Source organism: Coffea arabica, chromosome 7e (genome assembly GCF_036785885.1).
Source record: "Coffea arabica cultivar ET-39 chromosome 7e, Coffea Arabica ET-39 HiFi, whole genome shotgun sequence".
Taxonomy (NCBI): Eukaryota; Viridiplantae; Streptophyta; class Magnoliopsida; order Gentianales; family Rubiaceae; genus Coffea; species Coffea arabica.
The window spans coordinates 10073805-10094571 of record NC_092323.1 but is presented as its reverse complement, the minus strand read 5'-3'; the positions used below and the strand labels follow the sequence as shown (position 1 = coordinate 10094571).

Sequence of the window (20767 nt, the reverse complement as noted above, 5' to 3'; positions counted from 1 at the left end):
ATTCTTGATAAACATGTTCCTGCATTCTGTCCACGTGTATAATTCCTTATGTAGAACAACTGATTACTTTCAATATAACAACAGGATGGCCTTTGTCTTACACACTCTTCTCTGAAACTTCGCTGCCATGAACCAATTCATCAAGAAATCATTGGCAGGCTGGTTTTATCACGGCCGGAAAAGAGTTGTGCCTTATTGTGTTAAAAGAAGTACTCGCGGGCTAAGTCAATTGACTTCAGAGAATCTTGAAATTGAGTCATCATGGCAGTCCATGGAGGGTCTGGTTAGATGTTCTGCCAATTATGTTCCTTTGACACCAATAAGTTTTTTGAATCGATCAGCAAAGATTTTCGGAGATAGAACATCGGTCATATATGGTTCTGTCAGGTACACTTGGGCAGAGACTCGTGCAAGATGTCTGAAGTTAGCTTCTGCTTTGGCCCAGCTGGGGATTTCTAGAGGGGATATTGTAAGTTTTTATTTCTCCTACAAATATTTGGTTATTTCTTGCTCTAATGGCCGTTGGAATCAATGCTAAATTGCAGTAGCTTCAATCTATTGTCTAATTGCTTTATTATCTGAAGTTCCGAGCAAATACGGGGGTAAAAAAACTTGAATTGAAATGAGAGGATTCTTAGGATTAGACCTGCTAATCTAGTGCGAGTGTCATGTGTAAGTTTTTTCAGAAAATGCTCTTATAAATGGCTTAGATTCCCGTTGATGTGGATATAGTCATTTATACTTATTGTTTGGTACCCTATTATACCTTGATAAACTGGCAAAATCTACAAAATAATTGATTCTTGCAGTTCTCCTCAACAGAGAGAATCTGATATTGTTGATTGTTTCCTGTAAATGCAGCGTCATCTACCTGAACAAGTTTAAAATTGACTAGATGCGCAAATGCAACATTGGGTGTGTTTGTTGAATGGTACTTGTAATCCGTTGAGTTAGTCAAAGCATTGCAGAATTCCCTTTTTTTTTTTTTTATGAGCAAAACTGTTCAATTTATTGATAGAAGGAATCAGTGCTTGCACTCTAGCAGGGACCATCTTTACATTTACTATATACTCGTACTGTTCCCATCTTATCTATAAATACTGCATTGCTGAAATCATTTCTGGGTAAATAAGCTCAAACGCTGTACATATCAATCATTAGTTGTTGGATGCGGGATTTGAACTGAAACGACTAATGAGGGCCTGATTGATTTTCTTACCAGTTCAATTGGGGAGAATATATAATACTCGGCCAAATGCCATCAATATGCTTTACCACGACTCTTGTGCAATGTGCAGAATATTTCTAAGTTGGCATGGATTTTTACTTCCTGAACAGGTTGCTACACTGGCTCCAAACATACCAGCAATGCAGGAATTGCATTTTGCAGTGCCAATGGCTGGAGGAGTTTTGTGCACGCTCAATACACGCCATGACTCAGCTATGATATCAGTCTTGTTGAGGCATTCAGAAGCCAAGGTAATCTTTGTGGACTACCAGTTTCTTGAGGTCGCTCAAGGGGCATTTGATCTTCTTCAAAGTGCCCAAACAGAGCCTCCAATTCTGGTAGTAATCCCTGAATCAGACAACTCATGTCCCTCCATTGATACCTCTAACAGTCATGAATATGAAAGTCTACTGTCAACCGGAAATTGTCAATTTCCTATCAGGTGGCCTAAAACTGAATGGGATCCCATAAGTGTAAACTATACTTCTGGCACGACTTCGCGACCCAAAGGGGTTGTTTACAACCACAGAGGTGCTTACCTAAATGCCATTGCCACATTTTTTATTCATGGCATGGCCTCAGTGCCTGTTTATCTTTGGACAGTACCAATGTTCCACTGTAATGCGTGGTGCCTGGTTTGGGGATTGGCGGGCTTTGGTGGAACTAATGTTTGCCTTAGACGTGTTACTCCAAAAGACATCTTTGACAACATAGTTCTCCATAAGGTCACAAACATAGGTGGGGCACCAACCGTCTTAAACATGATCGTCAATTCGGCACCAAGTGATCGGAAGCTACTTCCTCACAAGGTTGATATTATGACTGGTGGTTCACCGCCACCTCCCCAGATCCTATTTAAGATTGAGGAGCTAGGCTTCAGAGTATCACACCTATATGGACTCACAGAAACTTATGGTCCAGGAACATCTTGCATGTGGAGGCCAGAGTGGGATTCTCTGCCTCCTGATGAACGAGCAAAGCAGAAAGCACGACAAGGAGTGCAGCATCTTGGTTTAGAGGAAGTTGACGTTAAGGATCGTGTCACCATGGATAGTGTGCCTGCTGATGGGAAAACAATTGGTGAAATTATGTTTAGAGGAAACACTGTGATGAGTGGATACTTGAAAGATTTGAAGGCAACAGAAGAAGCATTCGGAGGTGGGTGGTTCAGGAGTGGTGATCTTGCTGTAAAACATCCAGATGGCTACATTGAAGTTAAAGACCGTCTGAAAGACGTCATAATTTCAGGCGGTGAAAATATAAGCAGTGTTGAAGTAGAAACCGTTCTGTTTAGTCATCCAGCAATTCTTGAAGCTGCCGTTGTGGCGAGACCAGATAATCATTGGGGTCAGACCCCTTGTGCGTTTGTGAAGTTGAAGGAGGGTTTTAAGGTTGATCCTGAAGAGATAATCAAATTTTGCAGGGATAAATTGCCTCATTATATGGCACCAAGAACAGTCATTTTTGAAGACCTGCCAAAAACATCCACTGGCAAAGTTCAGAAATTTATCCTCAGGGAGAAAGCGAAGGCCTTGGGAAGCCTTTTCTAAAATGAAAAGCTAAGCAGTTATTCAACTTATCCGTGGAGCAGAAAGTGTCGCAGATTCTTGCTTCCCCTCTTAATACTGATTTTCTGTTACTGGTACAACCTCTTGCGGTCACATTGAGCTCGAAATCTGATGAATTGGAAAGATGGTGGAAAGAATCCAGGGGAAGAAATTTGGAGAAAGGACCGAAGGCAAGTTTGTCTTCTAATCCGAGACTTCGGAAATTGGACTGCCGGCTCCATTCTTGGGAGCTGCCTCATGAATCATGATATTGTCTAACCCCAGAATATCATTCTTCCCATCACGTCATAACTCATAAATGATGCTTCATTCTTCGGCTTGATGTCAGGCTTCAGTTGATAATCCTTTTTTCTCTTCAGAACATGATACTACAGTACCCAGATATGCTAAAATAACAGGTTATGCTCAGTGGTTTTAGCCTGGCAGGAATAACCACAAATGATTAGTGCCATGAAGTTCTTTATCGTCTGTAATCAAGTATCGTGTACATTAAACAACTTCCATGAGAAACATTTATAGCAGAACATGCAAAAATTTCTTTCTTATTTTACTTTGTTGTTTCAAATGAGAAAGTATGCAATCATTAACAATCTCTCTGGAGCTAGAAAAGTCGGCTCCCAAGGCACCTTAGAGCGATCTAAACTTGTGTGTTCAATTCTTATGTTTTGTAGTTAAGGGGTTGTTTATTCTCTCATTTTCTTTCTTCTTCAACTATAGATTTGGGCCACATATAGATTAGTCTCTGCCCCAAAGAGACCCCGCAATACACCAGCGGAGCATTTAATGTTGAACGGTGACAAATTGTGATCCTCTCTCAATCATGTTTTGCATAATTGATTCTAAACATCTCCATCATTCCTTGTATCATCTTCTTCATAAGACTTGCCTGCAAGTAAACAGCATGCTTTTAAAGGAAACTAAAGATAATGTGGTAGGAAGATACTTAAAAATGGTAAAAAGATCAATCATCGTCAAAGGAATCAATTCTCTTTGCAATTAGAAGTTAAGTTTCTATTTTCTTTCTTTGAGATCTTGATATGCTCATACAATCTTACCACAAAATATATCATACGCTTCCCTTTTTGTTTCTTTTTTAACTAAACAAATAAAGTTTCAAATCTATTAAACAATAAGGAAAAAAGAATAGAATCTTCATAACTTTCCAATTTATAGTTTGCATGAAAAAAACTTGCCAATTTAAATTATGTAGAAGTTAACAACGACTGTACTGTTAGATATGTATATTTAAGTGGACATAATAAGCTTGATCGAACAATCCAAATTTACGCATCAAACCAAAACAACTCTCTCAATTTTCTCGTGCATCCATCTATATGTCGAATCAAAGTAATGCTAATTTTGATTTGATATTCAATCCAAATTCATTTGACGTAGATGAATTTGGATTATTTTCTGTGTTGCAAAGTTCGGGTGAAGTGGATGATATGGATTTGCAACGTGTGAATGAAGAAATCGATTCATTTATTAATTTCTCTGCAATTGATTATGACAATAACTTTTCTCCATCGCCGCCACCACCACCACCAAATTTACCACCTTTCTCTCCCCACTTGCCTGCAAATCTACTTGATCCCATATCTCTGAGAAGACAACTCGATAAAGAGTCTGCCTTTGTTGCTTCGCTTCGTGAAAATAATGTAAGATTTATAGAGTTCGAAGCTGTAGACTAGAATAACAACTCACAGGTATATGGTTTATAGTTATTATTGTCATCAGTTATATTTAATTTGTGGAAACTAAGGTTTTTTTTTTTTTTTTGCTCGCCACTTATGTTTATTTTTGGAAGGTACAGGATGTTGGGGCGGAATCACTTAGATTGTCATCTAACATGCAAGAAAATTGTCAAGAACAACTAGAGACAAATCATCACGATCTTGCTATTGATGCCAAGCTTAAGAGAAGAAAGGATTCTAATACAGCAGCAGCTAGGCGATCGAGAGCAAGAAAGAAGCAAAAGGATATACTGTGCTTGAAACACAATTTTCTGAATTGAGGGAGCAAAATTTGTCCCTGTCAAAGCAACTTGCTGACATAAAGGCCTCGTATGATGGGGAAACGAACGAAAATACAACGTTAAGAGCTCAAGTTGACAACTTAAGGGCGGAGGTGCAGAAGGCGGAGACCAATCTCAAAGGCATAATAAGAACCATGCGAGGCAGACGATAGTGCCTAACAAGACAAGGCACCATTGGAGGAACGTCGCCTCGGGAGATAAGCTAGGTTGATAATTATATTTAGGTTGATAAGCTATTTTTGCATTCATATTTTACTTGACAGGAATGTTGCTATTGTCTATAGTTTAAAAATGATTTATTTGTTTTTGCTTTCGATTAGAGACATAATTGTGGAATGGAACTAGCTACTAGTTTCAAATCAATGCACTAATTTCATCAATTCTAAGTAAAGGATACAACTTTACAACCTAAACCCCAATGCCATAGCTCAGAGTACATTAACAACGAACGAAATATGACCGAGATATACGACCTTTTTCGGGCTATAGCAAAACCTACAGCTGGAAACTCACTCATCATTCAGGGAATGACTGCTGGATTTTGCTCCATATTAAGACGAATGAGGTAGGGTTTTATGATAAAACCAAAGTATATATAGTTTTCGATTTTAACAACACCTGTAACAAGTGCTAGATCATGATCATAGTATCGAGCCGTAGGTTTTCCTTCCAAATCAACAGCGAAAGCCCCTCCATTTTTCTGCAATAGTCGTGGTGGTCGGTCTAAATACTTTCCGGCAATTGCCATGATCTTCCGGATGAAGGCGTGCCTTTGTACAAGCTCCAAAGCATATGTAACTTCCTGTAATTAGTCCACCAAGAAGACAGTAAAGGTTCTATTTAACTCTTGATCTAATGCACCAGCTAAATAGCTATATGAAAAATAAGTAAAAGCTCAATCAGTACAAGCAATTATAATAGTGCTTGCGTACGCTTTTACCATGGTTAAAGCAATCCAATATTGGCCTTCTCCATCGTACCGGATGTTGTCGGGCCTCCCAGGCAAATTGTCAACAAATGTATCCACTGATCCTTTTCTTTCACCCTTTAAGTAATATCTTTTACACCTTCTCCTATAATTTGCATTCAGTTAAAACAACTATGAAAAATGTAGAAATTTTCTCCAATCACCGCTAAAGCAAGAACACACACATATCTTATTCAATTTACTTGGTTGCAAAAAGGATATATACTTCACAATAATAAAAAAAAAATGTTGTTCACAAAATATAACGTACTTACATTCGTGTTTCACAAAATATAACAAAATCTTGATCCGGTGAAACGGCTACTCCATTAGCAAAATACAGATCTCGCACCAGCACTTGAGTCACTTTAGTTGATGGATTATAGCTCAAGAATCTACCATAAGGTCTACCTTCAAGAGAATCCCTAGCAACCTCAGAGATGCTGTACTTGGACGAAGCATCTGTAAAATAGATAGTTCCATCCTCTGAAATATCTACCCCATCCGTTAGTTTAAACTTTGTACCATCAGCCTCATCCGTCAGCAATTGAATTTCTCCATTTTCTGTGGCGTTCAACAATCCCTGTTAGCAATATGTAGTTTGTTCTCAAACAAATGACTGTGTGTATATTTCGTTTTTCAAGAAGACGTAAGAGAAAACCGTACAAACTTAAATTTACGTGTAGTTTGCTAAAAAAAAAAAAATCACACATAGCTTAATCGAAGTTATGGTTTAATTTGGCCAATGATTGAGGAACATATATAGTCAAATATGGTGGCCCAATCAAATTATTATTATTATAGATAGAAAAGAAAATTTGCTTCTAAAGTTAAAGTAATGGAACTTGTTTGAACTGAACTTGTCTTAGTCCTAACCCACATCTAATCCAAACAGTTAGAAGTGGATACAATCATGCATGAAATATGAATAATTAGTCTAGCAAAATTTAATGATAAAAAAAAAAAATCAACGATCACATATATCTTTAGAATTATTAAAGGCGAAAAAAAAAGGAAGCCTGAATATTATTATTTTACTAGAATATTTCTAACCTTATCAGCATCAGCTATGATAAGTTCACCATGAAGTCCAAGGACCAGTCCAAGAGGCCGGCCGCCAGTGTTTAACCAATTCTCGACGACCGAGTCTGCAGCTGACTCGCTCACCGTGACTCGCTTGATCCAGCCATCAGCACAACCAGTGTACAGTTTACCTGACTTGGGGTCATAAGCTATGTCTTCTGGTCCCAACAATTCTCCAACTCCAATCTTCTCAGCTCCTTTAAGCACTTGAGCGTTTCGTTTAGGCACCGCGAGGGGCTTTTTCTGAGTTAATTCGTGGGCCGGGTAAGGAGCAGGATTGAAGGGGTCGACTTGGTAGACGACGACTGCTAGAACAACTGGCAAAACCAATGATATCACGAGCAAATTTGCAAATGAACATAAGCTTTTTCTTCTCGTAGTCGTATCAATGGAAGTCTCAGTTGATGATGATACGGCAGACTCGGACATGGTTCGTCCGTTTTTTGCAGAAGTCTGATGAATATTGCTTTAAAAACAGTTATTCTTGTTTTCAGTCTATTTAGCTAGGCAATAGTAGCTTATATATATATATCACACACCGAAATACATCACCCACAAAGTGTTGATTAGCATTCAGTAAGACTGCTGCCAATTGGAATTGCTAGTTAAGATATGGCCATTCTAGATGGATGATGTAAACCATCTACCTTCAGAGTAGTTGATCAACTATCTTGACTTGTATTATTTCCAGAATTTTCTGAAAGTATCTGTTTGGTTCAATGGTAGTTTAGTCTATTTTGAGTTATCCTTTGGTTCATTTAAATTCACCCCCTCTCCTTGGTATAGAATAGGAATATGAGTAGAATAGGAAATCTATCGTGTAAAAAAAAAAAAAAAAAAAAGGATGGATGATGTAACTTATTTGAAAAAAATATGCCCAGCTCAGATTAGCGGATGTAAGGAATAGTCGTGTGGATAGTGCTGGGCCGCAGCCACCCATTTTTCGCCTTGCCAGCCACCCATAGTGCTAGGCCTGTCTGCTCATTTTTTGTGGGTTTGGACTCTTCACGCGGAAGGCTTTTGGTATTGGGTAAATGAATTCTTTGGAAAAGGATGGGATCGAAAGTTTTGGCACCTAAACTCCAATGTGGAGTTATATTTCGAGTTCTTAAATTTGGGCTTACCTATTGGGAGCATTTAATGAAATTGAGGATAACGAGTGTTAATGGCAATTCATGTGGGTATGTAGCAATTTATGTATCTAAAGCAAATCGAGGTTTTGTTGAAGCTGAATATAATTTCTATATTGAAAGTTAAGGGTGTGTATTACTTTGTTCATTAGCAGGAGACTGAAAGCCAGTAATTGTCTCTTTAGTACGTACCTGATAAAAGAATGGGTGAAATTGGTTTAATTCAATATTCTTTTTCTGAGAGAACTGGATAACTTATTTTCACGTCTTTATAATATGCGGAAAAACTTTACACATGTTACGTACGTATGTATGCTTGGAAAAATGAAGCAACAGGCCTGCTAGATTGAAAAAAAATTAAGGAATTTGCATCCTTTTGTAATCTCTTCATAGTAACAACATCAGGAGACATTTACAGAGAGAAAGTGAATCAAAACTTTAACACAATTAGTAACCTATGGTGATCTTATTCGGTTTGAGAGTGTTGGATTAATTTCATTCTCTCGGCTAGCAAGCTGTGACTATTCAAGGACATTGCCCTAGCTTTTCAAACTCAATTGTAACTTTGAGCATTGACTCCGTTGAAAATAAAGCTCCAACAGCTTCTTTGTATTTTTCTTTTCCGGAAACGATATGTGAATATATTGATGTCAAAAACTGTACAATTAGGAGCAAAGAGTACTCGAGATGGCTTTACAGTTAGCGTACATGATCTGAAGAATTATGATTTCCTCATCTAGTGTGATGTTTAGAGCAAAAGAGCTTATTTTAGAGCTTATATGATTCTTATCACTACTAACTAGACAAAAGCAGCACACTTGAAAGAACCCCTTAATTGATGAATATCTTCCACTAGAGTAGTCATTCCAACAGCTTCTTTGTAGCTAGTCTTAAAAACAAAATAATAGTGCAGCTGCAGTCTTACTTGTGAAGAGGGTTTTTTATGTTATAAACAAGGCGTAAAATACACCGTAAGGGGTTTAGGGTAGTTACGATTGGCCTTGTACGATTGGTATGATTATTATACTTTTTACATAATTTGGTGTATACTCGTACAAATTTGTTATATTTTATGATGTGTAACAAAAGTGATATGAGTTTACACCAAATTATAAAATACAACAAAAATTTATAAGTGTACATCAAATTATAAAATACAATAAAATTGTACCAAATCATGAAAAGAATATAACAACTGCATCAATTGTATCTTAGGTCAATTGTGCCTGCCCCATTCTGCAATGTGAGACAAATGTTAGAGACTGGTTATTAGAGTCAATGATCCACATATTTGTCTCACGGCGCAACCCGATCTATGACGGAACTTCTCGTGAAGGGGTAGCCTTATTCACGTACGGGTAAGGCAGCTAAAGTGTTTCATCAGTAGAATCCAGGATGAGGCTTCTCATATATTCAGTATCACTGACTGCAGGATATTGCTTGATGTTGAGACGGATGATGTAGGGTTTATCAATCGAACCAAGGTATATATGATCTCCAATCTTATTAACCCCTGTAATGAGTGATAAATCACGTTCATAGTAATGGGCTGCAGGTTTTCCATCCAAATCAACTGCCAAACCCCCTCCATTTTTCTCCACATGTGGTCGCCCTACGTGCCGATCCATAATGGCCATGATCTTTCGGATGAAGGGATATCTCTGTGCCAGATCCCATGCATACGTGATTTCCTGTTGGTGCAAAATGCACATAAAAATAAACGAAAAAATAATCACCAATAAGCATGAGCTTATTAAGAAAGAGATTCTTTAGGTTTTGGTATAATTCATTACCGTGGGTAATGCAATCCAGTAATGCCCTTGTCCATCATATCGAATATTGTCTGGCATTCCAGGCAGATTTTCCACAAATATGTGCACTGATCCTTTTCTTTCACCATTGATATAATATTTCTTGCACCTTGCCCTACAGATGAATGCATTTAAATCAACTAATAGAAGCCAATAAGAGAGCTGAATTTTTGACATAGCAGTTCAATAGCTTTAGAAGAACTACAGAAGTCAATAATAGTTCTAAATTACCACATCCGTAAGAACATATGTAGGCTATCCTATATCTGAAGTCTTGCCTGGGCATTTCTTAATATTCCAAAACTGGACCTTTACTCTTTTTCTTTTTCTTTTTTTTTTTTTTAAATGAGGAAAGACACCTCTTGTTTAGATGCTTCAGCTTTAATCCCCAATATCAGGTCAGTACTCCTCGATCCACGATGTCAATTATCGATGTCAATTATTGAAGATTTCTCATTGAAGCCAATATTCATGCACCTCTTTTTTTTTTTTTCTATAAATGAACGATCATAATTTTTTCCAAGATGTGCAAAAAGTTCATAGCCACCCCCCCCCCCCCCCCCAAAAAAAACAAAAAAAAACGTTGGTAAAGAACGTTGTGCAATAGTAAGGGGACAGCTTTACAACGTTCATTGTTTGAGGTCCCAAATTTCAAGAAAGAAATACTGGAAAAAAAAAAGAAGAAAAAAGAAATAGTGTACTCACATGGGGGATTCACAGAAAATAACGAATTTCTGATCTGGAGAGACAGCAACCCCATTAGCAAAGTACAGATCCCGGACGAGGACTTTAGTCTCCTTAGTTGAAGGATCATAACTCAATAATCTTCCAAAAGGTCTGCCCTCAAAATAGTCCCAAGCAAACTCCCAGTAGCTGTACTTGTACGAAGCATCCGTAAAATAGACAATGCCATCCTCTGCAACATCTACTCCGTCCGTTAGTCTGAACTTTACACCCTCGGCCTCATCCGTTAGCAGCTGAATTACTCCGTCTGCCGTCGCGTTCAATAGTCCCTGACACAGTTTTATCATCACATGCTATCAACAAATGTTACATGAGACTATACTAGGAAAATTTTGTGCTCGATCGGGTTATGCATGAAAAAAAAGAATTGATGTTGCATGAAACTATACTCGGAGAATTTGCACTTGGATTTCACAAGTTGCCTTGTTATTCCGTTCAAACGGGTTGTGTGATTTTTATTATATTGGTTGTAAATTAGTCCAGCTTGTAAAGATTAGCATTGTCTAAAAAATGACGTATTAAATAAATTGTACTGCTACTCTTTTGGCTTTTGAGGATATGGTCCGGGAGAAAAGTCTCCCTGGCCTTCCATCAGAACACTGAAAATAGGACAGAGGCAGTACTATAGTATAGTATTACCGAACCCAAAAGAAAATTCTTGATTAAATTTATTTTCTATTTCTCTTGAAGCGTTGAGAAAATGAAAGAAAAGAAAATTCCAATTACGCATCTAAAAGATTTTTTAATTTCGACAAGCTTGATTATACATTTTATTTTTTTTTTCTCTAGACACGATAAAATTCCATTTCGTACTTATCCGGACTAACTGTTTCGCAATATGGCTTCTAAATTTGCCTCTGATCTCGTTTGACTGACCTTTCGAATAATGAATTTGTTTTCCCTTCGGTATCGGAAGAGGCCGTTTGAAGCGTTCAAGCATAATCAATTTGTTAGATGGAGGAGTAGGTACGTTAACAACATTAGTAATTAAAAACGCAGTCATTTTTTTAATGCTACCTCGAAACCATTACTTGGATTTTAGCATTGATGACTCACCTAGATATTGCCAACCTACTAGTCCTGATTTCTTTCTTTTCTTTTTCATTTATTCCAAAAACAATTATTTATTTTCACTAATCTTTTGGCACCGTGGACCAGGTATAGAAGCAGCCACTCCAAATTAAGGATGAACGGCTGTTGAACCAAAAAAAAAAAAAAAGATTGAAAAGATGGGTCCTATCACTATAGAAGACGTAACCCTAAACGAGGACCGTCATGCAATAAACACGAATATGTGTTTGTTTGTGATAATTGATGAACATTTGGACTATATCTATTTATGTTTGTAATGAATTTATGAAAACCTGCGATGAATTATGATATTTTAGTTATATTTATCATGCCAGGTTTCATGTATAACTTTTAGAAAATTTATTATTATCTCAACTTAAATTTAATTTTAAGTTATATTGGTAAATGTATTTTAGGGTTTTAAGTTATTAATAATCATATTAGATTGTATATTAGCCGTTAAGTTTCAGTTAAGTTTCAGTGTAGACTGTAGAGTAAAGAACTATGAAGCAAAAAAAAAAAAAAAAAAAAAAAAAAAAAAAAAAAAAAACGTTGAACCGTTGAACCGGCCGGTCGGACCGGTCGGACCGTGAACCGCCCCTATCTCCGGTTCGCTGGCCGGTCCGAGTTTAAAAACATTGATAAACACGAATATGGAAATGCCTTTGTCCTAACTTCAACTACTCGTATAACTAAATAAATATAGTGTCCTAATAATAATGACATTAGCATTAGGTGACAGGACGTACATTACCAATCAAGTAATTATGGAGCAATAAATTTCGGATCAAATATCACAATTCAGATTTTGCTAACTAGTAATTGATATGATCGATTAACCAATCAAAAACTAAATAGCATCCTAAATTTCACTATTCTCAGACTTAAAAATTATTTACGTAAACTTCCACTGAAAGAGAAAGAGAAAGACAAAAACAAAAAGAGAAGAATGGAACAAAAAGAACCCGAAACGGCGAGAAAAGCTCAACTTCACCTACCATACTACGTTACTAACCTTGTCCGCATCAGCCACGATGACTTCTCCATGGTGCCCACAAACAACTCCAAGAGGCCGGCCGCCAGTGTTTATCCAGTCCGCCACGACCGAGTCGGCTGCTGAATCGTTCACCGTGACTCGTTTTATCCATCCATCCTCACAACCAGTGTAGATAACTCCGGACTTCGGATCGTAAGCTATGTCTTCAGGCCCTAGCAGTTTTCCGACCCCAATATTCTCTGCTCCTTTAAGCATGTGAGGGTTGCTCTTAGGCACTATGAGGGGTTTCTTCTGAGTCAACTCGTGGGCTGGGTAAGGAGCAGGGTCGAAGGTGTCGAGTTGGTAGACTAAAACTCCTACAACAACTGGTAGAACTGATACGAGACAAGCAAGGGGCCACCGGCTCCTTTTGGTTCTTTCACCGGAAGTTCCGCCGGACGATGAGGGAGATGGGATGCGAGTTGATTCGGCCATCGGTGCTGCTCAAGCCTTTACTCAGAGGCTAAGCTATTTTTAGCACTTGTTCAGCAGCTTGTAGGACAGGAGGTGCTGTACTTGTATGATGTATGGTTTATGTGGTTACAAATATCAAAATAAAAAAAGAGAGGAAAGAAAAGTTAAATAAAAAGGAAAAAGTGATGGTACTACGTATTTTGCCGATATGGTTGTCGACATATAAATGGAAACAATAATATATATTATATTCTTTAAAAGGGTAATGATATTGAATAAATTTTATACACACCGTAAGTAAAATTTTAATTTCAAATTCAAATGTTACATGTATGTTATATATATCTAATAGTAATGATGTAAATACTGACAGACAGTGTATATAAGATTAATCTAACGATATTTAATCACTGTTTTGACTTTTGAACTCCTTATGCACTCTGACAGTGAAAATGATGTGCAAATGAACAGTGAATAGACGTACAATCAAAAACTAAAAAAGATTGCGTGAATGTCATTTTCCCCTTTCAAAACATTGACCGGTTAAAAGGACGTTAATATCATTGTAGAATGAGAACTTGAAGGTACTGGGGCTTTGTCTAAATTTATCCATCGGCCATGCACGTCGGGGATGACAATCTTTACAACAGTCAGTGGTCTCACGATTGGTATCTTATATTCTTCCAATCCACATCCAATTATTACCTTTTATTTAAAAGCAATTTTCTTGATCAAGTAAATGCTCGATTCTGCAAGTAGTACAAGTCCCTTTGCATCTCTTAATGTACAGCAACATATTTGGAACTCTAATATTTTATGGTTCTTTAATTCGACAGAAAAAAAAAATTGAAGTTTTATTTTGAATTTCTTATTATAGTATGAAATCATCAACTAAGGACTACATATTTTGTTTTGTTCTCTCTATATAATGGATAGAAAAACCTTTTTTCTTTTCAATCTTCCCATGATTAAGCAATGACCTTTCTTTGGCTGGTCCACTATATATAAGAATCTGCTAATTCAGTTTTGTGACTGAAAATTACTTTGGACTCTGAGGAATCTGCTAATTTGATCCGGTAGCTTGTTTTGATGGTGTAAATCGAAGACTGAAAGTTATGGACACAAACCACCAGCCATGAAAAAGGTTGTACTCTATTTTCTTCTTTTCCTTCAAGGATTCGGTGATTCTGCTACATTCATTCCTGTGATTTGGATGCATACCTTAATGATTCGGATATGTCCAACAAATTTGGAAATTAGACGGAGAAAACCGTGCGGCAAAATTATCAATAGCAGATTGGAGATTGAATAGGAACAGGTTGTGAATCTTTTTTCTTTTAAGGTTACAATTCATATTTATTCCATTAAGAAGGAGGAGGTGGAACCAGGCTAATCTTAATTGCCCAAGTTCGAATTTTTAGTGCTAAAATATCCTAGATTTTCAGGTGATATTGTTCGAATTTTATTGTGGACCCAAAGTATATAAATAGTCGGCTATTTATAAAACTAAGCAAGAAGTCTATTTAATTGAACATAATGTATTAGGTGAGATGAGGTTAGAGCTTTTGGATTAAAAAAATTTTATAAAATGTGCTTTTCTTTTTTCTTGACACCCACTTTTTACTTAAGATTTGTAGAATGATCAAGATTATTATAGTCTTTTCATAACACAAAATGAAGGTAAGTGTTATTTTTCAAATCTCAAGAGAGTTGGTTGCAATTGTCAGAAACAAATGCACTTTGGCGTTGGGTAGAATAACAAATAATGCAAGAAAACAAAACAGTGAACTAACAAGTAAGAAGAGCACTACTCTACAGTAAAACTTCTATAAATTAATAATTTTGGAACCATATAAATTTTATTAATTAATCAATAAATTAATAATTTGTTAATTTATCGACTATACTTGCAATTCAAAGAAGCACTCATTTACTCAACTAAAGTTTTATGCTATTTTACAAAAATATAAATTATTCTTTTAATAAAAAAGGCTAAAAATCTATAGAATATAAATCAATCCATATCTACTTCATTTACAAGTATAGTTTAATTCTATTGATGTACATAACTGATATCATTTTTCTATTGTCAAGAGGTCATAAAGAATTATGTAATATAAACCAATTCAAAACTATCTACTTGATTTGCAAGTATAATTCAATTTTATTAATGTACGTAATTGATATCATTTTTCAATTATCAATAGGTCAAAAAGACTGAGGAATTGTAAATGACAGATGCCCACCTCCATTTTATTAAATACTTGCAGTGAATCAGATTAACAATATTATGTATATAAATGATAAGGAAGTATCTCATTGTTAAACTATCGCTTCCCATTTGAAAGACGTTCCTAAATAACTGGCCAAATGCATAAAATATTATGTGATTATAGTAGAGAGTATCCAAAGACTTATTATATTTTAGGAAAATATGATATGTAATTTTAGTTAACTATTAATTTATGATATGAATGGGACCAAAAGATTATATAAAGTTTTCACAAAAATTATTATCCTATTGTTTTATCAAAATTTTAGATCAAGTCGGGACAAAAAAAATTTATTATTTAATAGATATTATAAATTTATTGATTATTAATTTATAGAGTTTTTGTTGTATATACACTCCCTTTGACCCGTCCACCAATTAACCAATCATGGAAGATATCGCAACGTCATCACACGTCTGTCTCACTTTGGCCCTCCACTAACCAACCAATCGTGGAAGATACTGCAGCATCATCATACGTCTATCTCAATTGTCAAGAAAAGACGAAGGAATTTGCAACTCTGAAGCTTTAAGATACCACAATTTAGATAAGCATTACAAATCTTTACTATACTAAAAGCGTCAGTTGGCTTTGCTACAGTGAAAATGGGCAGGATATAGCGTGATTTGTGTGAGCTTGAGGGGCGGTTTGGTCTTTTGTTGTGGGCGGTGGGTTTGTGCTATCAGCTGTCTGCATGGCCGTGGAACTTCAATGCTGTCCGCGTGGCTTTGCTGCTGTCTGCATGGCCTTGGAACTTCGATGCTGCGTGGCTTTGCTGCTGTCTGTATGGCTTTGGAACTTCGGTGCTGTCCGCGTGGCCACAAGAAGTGCAAGCTTTATTACACAAAAGTTTTTTGAAGACTGATTGCTTCTGTTTTCCTGCGCTTCAACTGCTTTCGACCCCTGTGGGAAAAAAAAAAGCATATCCGCTGGTAATGATCTTCCAGTTCCGGGGAGAATTCGATCTCCTCTTAAGCTCTTAAGGCCTGGAACTCTTTTCCCGGCCTGGTACTAACTTCCGACTAAAGAAGGAGAGGAGCGAAAAGCCTCGTTCACCTTTTGGCCCAACCCCTCCTGCTTACTCCTTTTGTTCGGCCGCTTCTAGGCAGTATGATTTGGAACATCTTTCTTCCCAATGACCATTACTGTGTCTCGTTCGTTTCTTCGCCTGTGCAAATTCCTCATGTGATCAAAGCTACAAAGCCCTAAAATCTCATCAACCACTCCTGCTGTCTCTTCCTCTTGAGAAATTGGACAACCCAAGAACTCGGCAAGATGTTTCAGGTTACAAGCTGGTTCTTGTGTCATTTCTTCATACTTCAGAAAAAGTACCTTTTGGGGCTTGTCCAAGCTTGCTTTCCAGTAACCTAAAACATGATCCCAAACAGGTCCAGATAAGCTCACTCCCTTACAAAACAGGTCAAAAAATTCCTCGAAAGAGGTTTCAGTACTCCCCAACTTATTAGTGAAGCGCCAATACGAGACAAAAATATCCTTAATGTTTCTGCATAGATAGACAATCTTGCAACCCGAGTTCATCACTGACTCCGGCAGTAGCACAAGCGGGCAGTGGGTTCCAAGCAGTCTTCTTGATCCTTGGAAAGAATAATCAGGGTGCTGTTTATCATAAGGGTTAGGATATTCCAAGTGTAGCACAAGAGTATGAGGATTTTGGTTGAGCAAAGGGTGGTTCTGGTTGATGGGATAAATATTTCGGTTCATCAAGGCAAATGCAAGGGCCTTCAGCCATGTGGTGCCCGACTTGGGAGTGGTGATTATTAGGACATCACTGTCTCGAGCCTGGAAGTGCTTTCGAAATTCAGCGAGCCCTGGCATCTGGATAGTACTGAACCAAAAGCCATTGTACTTGTACAGGTAAGAACCTTGCCATCTCTGTCTGGGGAGAGTAGAAAGCAGGTTCTTGCGCTGCTGTTCCATTAGTTCCTGTAGATCTGAATCTTCTGATAAAGGAGCTGAGGAGGAGGATGGAGATGTTGACATATTGGTGGCTTTAGGATTTGCATTGAGTATACTTGATTGTTGCTCGGTTCTTCTGTAGACATTTATATAGCCTAGCTCTCAATCCGAAGATAGTTGGAGGCAGTGGGAGCTATTGACCCCACTGAAATTTATAATGTATATCCATAATTTTATCAGTTTGTCCCCATATTTAAAGTTTATTGTCCCACTCCCAACACTTGATATTCTTTGAACCATTAGATCTTGATCTCTAAAGATATATTTAAAAAAATGGATTAAAAAACTTGCGGGCATGTCTCACATATATATATCTATCTACCTACCTATACTAAAAGCAGGAGTTTGCAGTTTGAGTTCAATTGATTTGGTCCGCTTATCAGGCTTGTGATTGGTTATTGCGAGTCCGATTATTCGTCACCATTTTATATCGGAATCGGACCTGGCATAACGAACATAGTCACCGCCCATCTTGAAATGCACCGTGAAGATTTTTTGGTATCATATATGAGGCTGCAAATGGATCGAGTCGAGTCGAGTTTTGACTTAATTAAAACGAGTCTTGATCTCAATTTAATTTTCCCAAACTCGAATTCGAATTCAAACTTGAGGAGCTCTCAATGTAAAACTCGCGTGGCTTTGTTATGGGCACTGAATAAGGAGCCGCCGAATACACCAGCTACGCCTAACATTGTTATGGGCACTGAATAGGGAGCCGCCGAATACACCAGCTACGCCTAACATGTGAAATGAGAAATTCCATTTCAACGAAAATTTTGCCACTTTGGATACATTGAGCCCAACAGAGATAGAGAGAGCGAGAGATGGTCCTGCACTCGTGGCATCTACCTTTGACTTTGATTTTCAAACCCTCATCTTACCTTTTAAACATTTTCAGTATAGATTGTAGAAGAAACAACTTACCATGTTGGACGAAATTCGTACTCATTTTTCGTAGCCATTTTGTTGACAATATTAATAAAACTCAAACCCATTGTTATAATGGCTCGATACTAGAGGTGACAAATCAACCCACCTAATTAAATTTACCTATACCGGTCCATGAATAGATGGTATAAGTTCAAAATTTTTGAATTAAATTTTTATATTAATTTTTATAGTACTTAGTTCAAATTTTTATATTCTTATTATTCAATTATTAAATAATAGATAATTTTGTAACATAGAGTATAAATGAAAAAAAATTGGTAATTAAATTTATTAAACATTATAAATAAATATTTAAAACTAATAATGGGTACAAAGAGTGGTATAAATTGATAACTTGTTTTGCAAAAATAAATTTAAATGAGTTTACCAAAAGTTAAAATAAATAAGTTGTAAATGGGTAATTGAGTTACACAATTCATTTTTTGACTTACCCATTTATACCTATCTAATTAAATGAGTATAAATGAGTTAATTTACTTATACCCATTACCCATTTTATCCAACCCAAATTCGTACTCATTTTTCGTAGCCATTTTGTTGACAATATTAATAAAAATCAAACCAATTGTTATAATGGCTCGATACTAGAGGTGACAAATCAACCCACCTAATTAAATTTACCTATACCCGTCCATGAATAGATGGTATAAGTTCAAAATTTTTGAATTAAATTTTTATATTAATTTTTATAGTACTTTGTTCAAATTTGTATATTCTTATTATTCAATTATTACTAGAGGTGACAAATCAACCCACCTAATTAAATTTACCTATACCGATCCATGAATAGATGGTATAAGTTCAAAATTTTTGAATTAAATTTTTATATTAATTTTTATAGTACTTAGTTCAAATTTTTATATTCTTATTATTCAATTATTAAATAATAGATAATTTTGTAACATAGAGTATAAATGAAAAAAAATTGATAATTAAATTTATTGAACATTATAAATAAATATTTAAAACTAATAATGGGTACAAAGAGTGGTATAAATTAATAACTTGTTTTGCAAAAATAAATTTAAATGAGTTTACCAAAAGTTAAAATAAATAAGTTGTAAATGGATAATTGAGTTACCCAATTCATTTTTTGACTTACCCATTTATATCTATCTAATTAAATTGGTATAAATGAGTTAATTCACTTATACCCATTACCCATTTTATCCAACTCAAACCCACCCAAGTCACTCATTTCAACACCTCTACTCCATACTTTATATTCAAGCCCAACTTTTTGTTTTCCCACTTTAGCTTTCTTGCTTTGTTTTACCTTGAGAAGCAAGAATTTTCATGATAAACTAAATTTGTTCTTCACTACGATTTCCCTTGTGTTCCAACAAAGGAACGTTTAACTTAAAATAAATATTTCAACCAGGGGAAAAAAAAACCAGTTTAAAAACAACTACATATAACGGTTGATATATACATACACTGATACATCTATACCTTCTATACAAAATGACTTTCTAATTATCAAATGCAATCATATTACCAATTATCATCGTTTAACCTACTCCATAAAATTAAATTAAATTAACACAAGTTAGGGCAACCTCGCGCGTAGCGCGAGGCCTAAAAAACTAGTTCAAGATTAAATGCGGGACATGTTTCAACGTTTTCCAGACCATTGCTTCTCTGGAACAGCACAAAAATGAGCACGTACGTAGCCTCAATTCTTGGTTCAATAATTTTATTATTTCTGCTGCACAAAGTTGGGTTTATTTTTATTAATTTGATTCATATCGTTGGAACAGGAGACAACGTCCAAAAAACGAAGTAGTTGAATTGTTGGTTGCATGCAAGAGTAGCAAGACCAACTCCTTGTGGGATTTGCCTTGAAATCCCACAAGAAGATGAAACATCCAAACTCAAGGTGGAATGCAGTAAATGCTTCAATGTGTTCAAGTCGATGACTTTCTTGGAACAACACTCAAATGTAATATATTCTTCATTCAATCACTTTCTCGATTCCGATTACATTAACTTGATGTATTTAATTTAGTTCATTTGATTGGTCTCCAGCAGGAAATAAAGGCACAGACGACCTAAAAAGAATCCATAACAAAGTTATGTTGGTCTTGCTTTGCGAGCCGCAACTGGGGCATATACAAGTCTCTTTCACAAGTCAAGGTACTACTTTCATCAATTCACTCTCATATATTTTTGCTCAAGTCTTCATTTTGGATTTGGTACTTCGTTTATGCATTTTTAGCCTTTTGTTTTTATGGGTTGTTTAATGATCTTGAAATTTATTGTAAAGAATTATTTGATTCCACGATAACAATTACCACAACCCACCACCTCCTTTCTCCTTTGTACTCTCCCTCACTCTTCCTCCTCCTCTTTCCTCTCCCCCCCTTTTCATGTCACCAGCATAAACAATTTGAACAATACTAGATTACATGAACTACAATACAAAAATTCTGAACGATGACAAAACTTATATAAGATTTATTTCTCTTTTAAAATTAAT

The 20767-nt window shown here is 36.3% G+C and overlaps 4 protein-coding genes across 5 annotated transcripts; 1 reads left to right on the top strand and 3 right to left on the bottom strand.

Annotated features, from left to right (window-relative positions):
- Positions 1–3346, top strand: LOC113702414 (butanoate--CoA ligase AAE1-like). The gene is made up of 2 exons (XM_027223618.2): positions 1–469; positions 1339–3346. Exons 1-2 carry the CDS (start codon positions 128–130, stop codon positions 2776–2778), a joined length of 1782 nt encoding a protein of 593 aa, XP_027079419.1. The 5' UTR covers positions 1–127; the 3' UTR covers positions 2779–3346.
- Positions 3347–3499: 153 nt separating this feature from the next.
- Positions 3500–7664, bottom strand: LOC113701553 (protein STRICTOSIDINE SYNTHASE-LIKE 4-like). Of its 2 annotated transcripts, XM_072058783.1 has the most exons (5): positions 6852–7664; positions 6074–6381; positions 5772–5904; positions 5450–5633; positions 3500–3682 (listed from the first exon to the last, which is right to left on the bottom strand). In XM_072058783.1, exons 1-5 carry the CDS (start codon positions 7308–7310, stop codon positions 3636–3638), a joined length of 1131 nt encoding a protein of 376 aa, XP_071914884.1. In that variant the 5' UTR covers positions 7311–7664; the 3' UTR covers positions 3500–3635. The 2 variants fall into 2 exon arrangements, with proteins under 2 accessions (XP_071914884.1, XP_027078070.1); XM_027222269.2 differs by lacking the exon at positions 3500–3682 and having other exon boundaries at positions 5181–5633; positions 6852–7663.
- A 1441-nt stretch (positions 7665–9105) lies between these two features.
- On the bottom strand, positions 9106–13235 carry LOC113701484 (protein STRICTOSIDINE SYNTHASE-LIKE 7). Its single transcript, XM_027222170.2, has 4 exons — positions 12653–13235; positions 10528–10835; positions 9805–9937; positions 9106–9702 (listed from the first exon to the last, which is right to left on the bottom strand). Exons 1-4 carry the CDS (start codon positions 13106–13108, stop codon positions 9379–9381), a joined length of 1221 nt encoding a protein of 406 aa, XP_027077971.1. The 5' UTR covers positions 13109–13235; the 3' UTR covers positions 9106–9378.
- Positions 13236–15956: 2721 nt separating this feature from the next.
- On the bottom strand, positions 15957–17685 carry LOC113702028 (cytosolic sulfotransferase 5). Its single transcript, XM_027222965.2, has one exon. It carries the CDS (start codon positions 17359–17361, stop codon positions 16462–16464), a length of 900 nt encoding a protein of 299 aa, XP_027078766.1. The 5' UTR covers positions 17362–17685; the 3' UTR covers positions 15957–16461.
- Positions 17686–20767: the final 3082 nt, after the last annotated feature.